At 39.1% G+C, this 10527-nt stretch overlaps 1 protein-coding gene across 1 annotated transcript in view; it reads left to right on the top strand.

Annotated features, from left to right (window-relative positions):
• The window catches only part of LOC129764668 (uncharacterized), a 248563-nt gene extending 238826 nt beyond the window's left edge, over positions 1-9737 (top strand). Inside the window, exons 10-12 of the mRNA XM_055763983.1 lie at positions 8096-8350; positions 8448-8587; positions 8711-9737. Of these exons, the coding sequence (XP_055619958.1) occupies positions 8096-8350; positions 8448-8587; positions 8711-8878 (563 nt within the window). The 3' untranslated portion in view covers positions 8879-9737. The remainder of the gene's footprint in view (positions 1-8095; positions 8351-8447; positions 8588-8710) is intronic.
• Positions 9738-10527: the final 790 nt, after the last annotated feature.

The raw sequence follows: 10527 nt of genomic DNA on the forward strand, positions 1-10527 counted from the left end.
GAAGCGTCTTTCTCGCGTACATCCGTTCGATCAAGCTGGTCAGGATCGATTGTTTCCCACAAGCACGGAAATGTTCCTCTAAATTTCCATCCGACAAGTAGTTCAAACGGCGTAACACCGAGCCGCGAGAGTGGACGTACCTTGTTATGCATGTGCAAATATTTTTCAAGAGCAACTTTCCAATTAATTCCATCAATCTTCGCGGCGGCTAAAGCGTCTTTAATTCCCTTATTTTGGCGCTCAACAGCTCCATTTGATTGAGCACTCAATGGAATTGATTTTCGAATTTTCACACCTCTTTCCTCCCAAATCCTAACAAATTTTTCACTTTGGAATGGAGGCCCGTTATCACTGAGAATTGACAGCGGATATCCCCACAGTTGAAAAATTTTGCCCAGCGCATCATTCGTACTCTCTGCGTCTATGTTTTTCATTTCTATGACGTGAAGATAACGCGAGTAGGTATCTACAACTACTAAAAATTCTCCGGATCCACAATCTTTGAATGAAAAAAAATCAATTTGAAGAAATTCCCATGGCCCTTCCGGCAACTCACGACTCGTCAAAGGTACAGGTGGATTTTTCCGTGAAAGTCTGACGCATGTTTCACAACTCTCTACAAATTTTTCTACTTGCTTAGCCATTCCTGGCCACCAGAAGTAATTTCGTAGAATCTTTTTCATAGAAACCATTCCCATGTGTCCTTCGTGTGCTGATTGGAGTGCTCTGTTCCGAAGAGTACTGGGCAAAATCACTCGATCTCGAATAAAAACTAATGCTCCCATAGCTCTTAAATTCTTTGTTTCTGATTCATATCTTCTTAATGTCTTATCCCATCGACCACTTTTCAATGCTTCACGTACTAAAATCAGTTCAACATCTTTCTCGGCCTCAACCTCAATATCATTCCATGTAAACTCCATTGTACCTGTGTCCAGAAAATACAACATATGTTTCTCTGTAGTATCGTCGAAAGGTTCAGCAAACTGTGACTCCGTGACCAATCGGGATAACGCATCAGCTACATTCTCATGTCCTGGAACTCGTTCAACTCTAAAGTTGTACGGTTGCAATCGTAGTGCCCATGCTTCAGCCCTTGAAACAGCTCGTTTTCCTATTCTGTGTAAACCGCCGAAAATATACTCGTTCGATTCCGCGTCCGTTCTGATTGTGAAATATATGTTTAGCAGGTACATATGGAAGCGCTCCACACCCCATACCATTGCCAATGCCTCTTTCTGAGTTTGGGGATATTTTTTTTCAGTCGGTGTCAACGTCTTTGATGCACATGAAATTATGCGTGGATTATAATCCGCATCATACTGATCCTAGGCCATGAGGCGATGCATCTACATACAACTCTGTTACATCTTCACGACAAAAATATCCCAATTCTTTTATCTGTGTACAGGCTGTGCTCTTCAAGTAGTTAAATTCATTCTCCAAGTCCTGATTCCAGTAGAAGTCGTTAGCACTCGCCAATTCTCGTAAATAACGAGTTTTATCTGCACGCTGAGGAATGAATCGTTCAATGAAGGTAATTAAGCCTAGGAAACTTTTGACCTCTGCTTGTGATTCAGGTTTTCGGAAGTTTTTGATTGCACCTATTTTCTCTACATCAACTTGCCATCCTCTATTCGACAATTTGAAACCCAAAAATTTTGTTTCTTGTTGCGCAAAAGAACATTTCTCATGGTTTATTTTTACGTTATGCTCTTCCAGCCTTTTGAGAACTTTCTGCAGGTTTTGATCATGTTCATCCTTCGTTCGTCCGACCACCAAAATATCATCCAAATAGTTAACAGTTCCTTCGCATCCGGCAAGTATTATGGTTTGCATAACCTCCTGAAAGATATCAGGGGCATTTGTAAGTCCGAAAGGCAATCGGCAACATCTGTAGAGCGCTTCACCCGCAAAAAAATTTGTAAGATGTCGTGATTCTTCGTCCAGGACAATGTGAAAAAAGGCGTTGGTTAAATCTATCGTGGAGAAGTAATTCGCTCCGTGCAATTCAAATAAAATTGCTTCAAATGTTGGCATCTTGAATGGCATTCTATAAATGCATTTGTTTGGTCCACGCAAATCAATGACAAGACGAATATCTGATTTACCTTTTGGAATAACCAACAATGAAGAGCAAAAACTTTTATTCATATCCGTTGTTACTTTTTCTATAATACCGGACTCTCGCAGTTCCATTAATTTTTGTTTAGTTAACTCCTTGAATGCTACTGGAATATGCGTGTAGACATTTCTGGAAGGCGGCATGGAATCATCATAACGTAATTTAACTGCCGGTACGTTGAATTTCGGAAATTCTGCGACGTGAGCCCCTAGAATGCTGTGTACTGTAGCAAATTCGCATCGCCAGTCTGATTCCGCAGTTCCAGCCACTGGTACATTTATGCCTACCACCAACAAACTGTATCTTGCAGCAGTATTGAGCCCGAGGAGGGCTCTCGATTCACGAACGACATAAAATTTTTCAATAGTCACTGGTCTTTCTTTCGAAACAAACAGCTCAGCCGAAAACGTAGCCACTACATGAATATTTCCTTGTGAAGCATAAGCCCTGAGCGTTTTGTCCGAATCGTAACTTAGTTCATGAATACTCTGTCTAGCGTTTTTATCTCGAAGAATAGTATCGAACGACTCTGAAGTAATAGTATTAACTTGTGCACCCGAATCTATGAAAAATAGAACTTTTATTCCTGCAACATATGCCGCAACGTATCCAGTCTCATCGTTTGGGACACAAAAATCGATTTTACTTATATCGGTTATTTTCTTTTCAGATGGCTGTAATACCTGTAATGGTTGCATTTATGAAAAAAGAAAACCGTTTTAATTCATTTTGAAATAGTTTTATTCTTTAGTTCATGTTATTTCTCTGTTCACGAAAATATAATTCAACATCTAAAAATTATTTTTATGTTTCAGTGTCAACTTCTTTTACCTTTTTTTGCTCATTATCTTCTTCCGCTTTCTGGACAACTGCTACCTTGCTCGAAGGACCTGCTTCTTCACCTGCCCATCGTCGTTTCTGAGACTCCTGCTTTGTTTCACAAGCTCGTTCCAAATGTCCGCGACGGTCGCACTTGCGACAAACTTTATCGATATGGAAGCAATTATCCGGAGTGTGATAAGCACTTAAACATCTCCAACAAGATTGGCTGACCCTTTGATTTCTCACGGGACCGTGAAGAAAACCTCCTCTGCCGCGACCACCGCTGTATCCCCTCAAAGAATTGTTCTGAACCCGACGTCGTTGACCATAATCATTTGGTTGGTGTGAAACTGCTGCCACTCTGGCCGAACTCGGTTGATGGAGTCTACGATAATCATCTTCATTATCCAGTTCAACTTCACGATTTCGTACTTTGTCAATCAATTCATTCAGCGTCCCACCATCAGTTAGGACCCGAAAAGCTAACGTTCTGACACGGCTGTCAGTTGATCCTCTAGTTATCGTACGAGAAATTGCTTCGAATATTTCATCTGTTTTGTAATTGCACAGTTTCGAGGCCGCTGCCACTCTGTTCACGTATTCGATGTTAAGTTCGTTCGTCTTTTGTACCATATTGGCCAACTTGCTGCGTTGCGACAAAATATATGCTCTTGAACCAAAATAGGCATCCAATCGAGCAATCGCGTTCGAGTATGGAAGAAGAATTTCATCTGGCATTCCTGGTTGCGTGGCAGTTCCTTCAAACAGTTCTAGAAGTGATGGACCTGCTTTTATACGAAATAAATCCATTTTGGTTGGTTCATCGATGGCTTGAATCAAATTCATAGAGGCGTTCAGCACGTTTTTCCAGTGATCGTATGATCTCTTATTAATTTCCGTATCTCCTGCTGTGGGGGCGCATATCGGGATGCTGAGACTGCTCAATGATATGTTGTTCATTGTAGTAAGCAGTGTCTCGTTACCGTTGTTCTGTTCGTCACGTATCGTGCTTGATCTTGCCTCGAGGAAATTATCATTCTGCTCAATGGAAGCCAGGGTATGACTTAATTGCTCGTTTTCCATACGTGTTCTTTCCAATTCTGCTTTCATTTCTAAAATCTTCATCTTCAGCTTCCGAGACTTTTTTTCTTTTTTTGTTTCTGTAAATATAACACTAAATTACTTTACGTACAGATCATATTTCATCAAAACAACATTCACATTTGATGTTTCAAATTTCTCTTTTTTTTTTTTTCAACTATGCCTTTCCAATCATAGTTCGTTTGCGTGAAAAAATATTCCGCTAGTAAAATAGAACTCTTTACTTATAAGAATTTTATAATTATATTCCTCCATTTTAGTTAATTTAAAACTCTACTAAAAAAAAACTATATCTTCTCCATTATAGTTTTCGAATAAAAGAGTCCTCCGCCATTTCAATCGGAGTCTCTACTATGCCTTTCCAATCATAGTTCCATTTTTTTTTTCACAGGTACTCCGCCTTTACAATCGGAGTCTTTACATATAGAAATTCTATGGTTAAGACACTTTCCTAAAATTTTGATATTTCAGAGAACTCACTTTTATCAGTAGGTTCTTCATTCCTATCTGCTGCGCCATTGTCGTATCCGGACATCATATTTGCTGTCTGGTTACGATTTTCCTTCCGCCGATTGAAAAGTACTCCGCTGCTGCTGCTGCTCGATGTGTGCTCCGCTGATGCTGTCCCAAAAGTACGCTCCGCTACTATACGACTGAACTCTGCTGCTGCTGCCCGATGCGCACTCCGCTGCTGTCCAAAAGGTTGGATCCTCTGCTGCTGTTGTCCGATGTGTGCTCCGCTACTGTCCAAATGGTCGGTTCCCCTGTTGCTGCTGCTGTGCCCGTGGATAATGTCCGAAAAGTTGGTTTTGCTGCTTTCCACTGTGTGTTCTTCTGCATCCAAGTTAAGAATGAGCTCGCTCGAAATTGCGCGCCGTTTATATAGCGGCGTTCATTATGTTTCCCTCCCGACGATATTCTTTCGTTTCACCCGCCCATCGAAATACAAGGGGAGATATTAGGGGTATATTTTTCTTCTTTTTCTTTACGCTTATGAATTAAGTACTCAATCCGGTGAATGTTTATTTATTTTTATTTGTACCACATCTCTTTCCTACACTTGGTATTAGCAAAATGGAAAGAGAAACTAGAGTGCAAAGAGAATATCATTGCTGTTTTTTTGGATCTAAAACGAGCTTTCGAAACAATTTCTAGGCCCTTGTTGTTGAACACGATTAAGCGCTTTGGATTTACGAGTACTGCATATAAATGGTTCGAAAGCTATTTAAATGACAGAACTCAACGGACTATTTTTAATGATACTATTTCGAATCCCCTAGGGAATAATCTTGGAGCACCTCAGGGAAGTGTATTAGGGCCCCTTTTATTTATTATGTATATCAATGACATGCGAAGAGTTTTACGATTTTGTGATATCAATCTTTTTGCAGATGATACTGTGTTATTCATTGCAGCTAATGATTTAGATCAGGTCGTTTTACATTTGAATGGAGATTTACATTCTTTAAGTAGATGGTTGAAGTATAAGCAATTGAAATTGAACATAAGTAAAACTAAATATATGGTAATCTCGCGAAATCGTTTAAATGAAAACGTCTCCATCGTTATTGATAATGAGACTATGGATCGAGTTCGGGACATTAAATATCTTGGCGTGATTATTGATGACAAACTCAAGTTCAACACTCACATTGACAATGTCATCAAGAAAATTGCCAAGAAGTATGGAATCTTATGTCGATTGAAAAACGATTTAACTATTTGCAGCAAAATACAGCTATACAAATCAATCATCTCTCCTCATTTAGACTTTTTCTCTTCCATTTTATTTTTAGCCAATGACACACAAATATCGAGATTACAGCGCTTGCAAAACAAAATAATGCGGTTGATACTAAAATGTAACAGATTCACTTCCTCATCTTTAATGTTGGACGCTCTGCAATGGCTATCCGTGAAGCAAAGAATTGTTTATTTAACTATGGTGTTCATTTTTAAAGTAATTAACGGTTTGCTGTCTCGATATTTGTGTGATCGAGTTGAAAGAGGAACTTTCAGAGGAACTGACTTTCATAGTTATAACACTAGAAACGCGAATGAAATAAGAACACCTAATTTCTTGTCATGTGCTTCACAAAATTCGTTGTACTTCAAAGGAATAAATGTGTTCAACTCGATGCCAAGACATATTAAATGCGCAACAACACTTACAGAATTTAAGAGGCACTGTATTTCACATGTAAAAGCTGTGTTCTCTTAATAGCTGAACGAGTTTTTGTTTATTTTTATGACGAAGATCTTTACTGACGAAGTTTTATACGAACGGATAATTTAATGCGGACAATTTCTTGCAGTTTGTTTTCAATATTTTCAATGAATCTGACGAAGTTTTTTTTTTGAACGGATTATATTATGTAGATTATTTAATTTTTTTTTAAATCATCTTTTTTTAAATTTGTATTGATCTCTATTATGTCTGTCATGATCTTGGTGATGATGGACTATTTTTATTTTTATTTTGTCGTTCTTATAGTTGTATTAGTTTAAAAAAAAATAAAAGTAGTCTACAAAAGTTTGAGCGTCGCGCGCGAGACACAGATATAAAGGATATTGAATTGAAAGTTTTTTTTAAGTGCCGGTCTAGGAATTTTTCGTAAAGGAAATCTTCTCGATTTCTCTGAATGAGGGTATTCACAGTCAATCTAAAACAAGGCTGGCGGTTGGACTTGTGCTCTGGTGGACCACTTGGCTGCAAAGGCCTCGTCGGGACCATATCGGCTCTGTGGCGGACATGACTGAGTATTGGCTTTTTTGGACATTGCAATTTTTTGAACTTATATCTGTAAATAAAACCAGTTCGTTTTTCATGTTTGCTAAACTGATTTCAATGTTGAAAAAAAAATTATCTTTTAGATAACTCGTCTTGCTCAAACCTCTGTAGGGGAAGGAGGCGGGACCATCATCATCATCATCATCATTTTTTTAAAAAAAAAAACGAGAAATCTCGTGAGCGGTCCGCAAAGTGTTAAAATTAATTTTTGGTGATCATTTTTGTATGTTGCATTTTTTTCTGAATGAGGTCTTTTAACCTTTGAAAAACGAGCATCTCTATCGGACTATGATCGCGCTCATGAAAAGAATATACTCATTGCGATCACGCTATAGAGCATCACGATTATCGATATCGAGATGGTCAGTCAGTAACTAAAAAGACGTCGTAGAGCCATGCAGTGACGGATTATAGATTTTTGGATAGTTTTATTGAAAAAGTGTATATAACTTTGGAACGGAGGAAGAAAAAGTATGCTGGATCATTCAAGCTTAATTTTAAATTGGTGTACTTGCCATTTGAACCACATACAACAAGCAATAGTGTCATTTAATATCGATAGTATAAGGGCCGCCTGATATGAAAATCAAGTTCGTGTGAGAATATGATACACTGTGGACGATCTATCTACTCAAATAATTAAAAGTCTGATAACACTCTCAATAAGAATCTATTTTCACTTCAATGAACGCCATCGATACGGCACAAATAACCTGCTTAACGATTGCATCTGTTGACCGCTCCATTCGAAACTATTATCTAAACTGGCACATAAATCAATTGAGTGTCACAACTTCCAATCTGAACTCTTGACCTGAAAAAAAAAACGCTCACCAATGGAGCCAAACAAAAAATTAAACGCTCAGGAAAAACTTTGTCCTTCGTTCACTAGCGCATGTGAGGCAGATTGGACGCATCCAGATGCGTCCTTCGGTGATCTGATTCGGTGTTGATATGAACATGTGTGGAGCAAAGAGCACAATTTACTCTGTAACAGGCGGGGTCTCGACTCAAAAAAATGTTATAGGGATCCATTCCGAGGTAGTTATTTTTGAACGTGTCATAAATTGGATCGTGACTTTCGAAAATGTTTTGAAACAAGTTTTGACGAGATTCGGCATATCATTATCTAACATTTTTTGGGTTCTTCGAGCGTATTTAAATGGACACAGAATAAAATAACACTCCGACCATTGCCTTGGGTTCGCTTCGACTCACCAAACATCTAATTGCTAACCCATGTTTTTCCCACCCAGGATATCCCCAACCCAAGCTGACATGTCCGCCCAGCAAGAGGGTGGAGCTCCATCCGAACGACACGGACCACACAACTGTGAAACTTCATCGGCCCAAAACGGATGTCAGCTGGGAGCGAGATATCGTTGCGGAACCATTCTGGGCAAAGAAGGATACCCTTCAGTTGCCGCTCGGGGCGATTAACATCAGTTACACCGCCAAACATCCGGTTTCCAAACTGACCGCCAGTTGTACTTTCACTGTCAATGTAATGGGTAAGCACGGTTTATTATACCCAACAACCGAACCGAGCAGTCGTAATCACATTTAATTACACTTCTCTCATGCTTCCTCTCACAACCTGATCATCAGTTGGCAGTCCTCCTGTGGTAGAGTTTTGTCCAGATACGCAAATCTACACCATCGAGGGTCGCCATCAGAGCGTCAAAGCCACCTGGGAGGAACCAATATTCTCGGACAACGTCAGTGTCATCACCATCACCAAGTCGAATGTGAGTACCTTTGCCTTTTTCACTCAACCTCATACTTCAAATTCAAACGCGGAACATGTTGTTAAAAAGCAAAACGATGAAATATAATCCTCTGAAACCACACCGTTTCATTTCGCCAATTAGAGCCCCGGAACGGATTTCGGCGCCGGTAGCCACCTCATCACCTACGAAGCCCATGACGAGGCCGAGTGGAGCTCCAAGTGTGTGTTCAAAATTGTGGTCAACGTGAGCAAGCGAAAGGACGTTCAACATTTCCAGCTCCCAATCCTTTATAATCGGTTTTACTTCTAATTGTGGGAAACCACTAGGAATTTCCTCCCGCTTGTTTTCACGCTCTTCCCCCCGTCCACATTCCGTTTTCTTCGACACGCAACTGGCACCGTTTCCCGGCACAATAAAAGCTGCTTACATTAACTTTTTCTTTCATTCCCACCGTCCTCCGGACGGGCAGCCATTTTCAGCTTTGCTACCTAACTTCCTCCCATTTCGCTGCCAACCGAGAGAAAAAAAAAGCGTAAAATCATTCCAGGGCAAAAAATAAAACTTTCCGAAATTGCGAAAAAGTTGAGTTTTGTTTCCGTTAAGGGCCTTTCCCAGCAGCAGCAACAGTAGCATTAGTAGTAGTTTTATGCAGGAAACGATGAGAGGAAAAAAAATTAACACACAAAAACATGTCGGAACATAAAAAGTGAAAATGGAAACAATAATATATTGTGCTTGAACGAGCAGAGACAGAAACAAAAATAAATCCCATTTTACAGCGGAAAACCCGAGGTAAATTAAAATAAACACTCACACAGACACACAGACAAAGGTAGCAGTTTGTGATAAGGACTTTTTTGTAAATAGTAATTTGTTTAAGATGAGTGAACGAAATTACAATGAATGACGTAATCAAAATCGAACAAAGGAGTAGGAAAAGTTTCATACCGAAATGGAGATTAAAAATTCATTGCGTTGACTAAAGTATTGCCGATGAACAATGAAAGGGATAGAAACAGATTTGTACGAATCAGTCATTGAGAAAATACCTTATCATGATAGTAGTAAACAAACGAATCTACCAAAGCTGAATACATTTGATCTTTAACTGTATGCTTTCATTTAAACCAGAAACGAAATAATAAGAAGAAAAATGAAGAATAAAGGAGTAATGTAATCTAGTTTTAGGAAGAACAAAGAACAGAAGAGAAACCAAATATATCACTTTAAAAAAATGGATTTGTCTCTCGGTTTTATCGATTTGGAAAGAAATTCTCTATTCGGATCGCTGGTGGATGACGATCTTCTACTTCTCGTTTGACATGGCTTATCAAGACTTAGATAAGCTATGTCCTAATGTTCGCAACGGAGAGTGGTCGGATTTCCGGCACCCATTTAGACGTGAGCAAATATTAAGTTTGAGCTACTAGTGTGAAAATTGCCTCATGAATCTTTCCATGAGTAATAATCTGTGACGAAATGGTTGTAAAGTATTTGGAGCGAATCTCACAAGAAAAGGTCCACATCTTCAAAAGTAATTTGAAAACCTGGCACAAATTTAGCGTAAATTTAGAACTGTTCATGAAATTGAGCTTCTTGTTATAGCAGAAGACGTTCGAATACAAAGCAATTCCACGCCAAATCAGCCGGCCGCTGTCCCGACTATCTCCGATTTTTTTTTTTTTTTTTTTTGAAAGGCAGCTTTCCAAAATCACTATTTTTACTATTTTTTTAAATCGTAGCTCGTAATCCACATGTCTGATTAAAATATGATGTACGGGAAAGTTGTTGGGAAATTATTAACACATTAAGTCCCGAATTGATCTTGCTACGCTTTCCATTCAGCACTTTCCAGATTTGCACGATATCAGTGTCGGCTCTCGCCCCCAAAAACATTGTTTGCATAAATAGGATCAGAATCAGAAATTAGGCTAGAAAGTAGTCACATATCGCTAATA

This window comes from Toxorhynchites rutilus, chromosome 2, assembly GCF_029784135.1.
Source record: "Toxorhynchites rutilus septentrionalis strain SRP chromosome 2, ASM2978413v1, whole genome shotgun sequence".
Taxonomy (NCBI): Eukaryota; Metazoa; Arthropoda; class Insecta; order Diptera; family Culicidae; genus Toxorhynchites; species Toxorhynchites rutilus.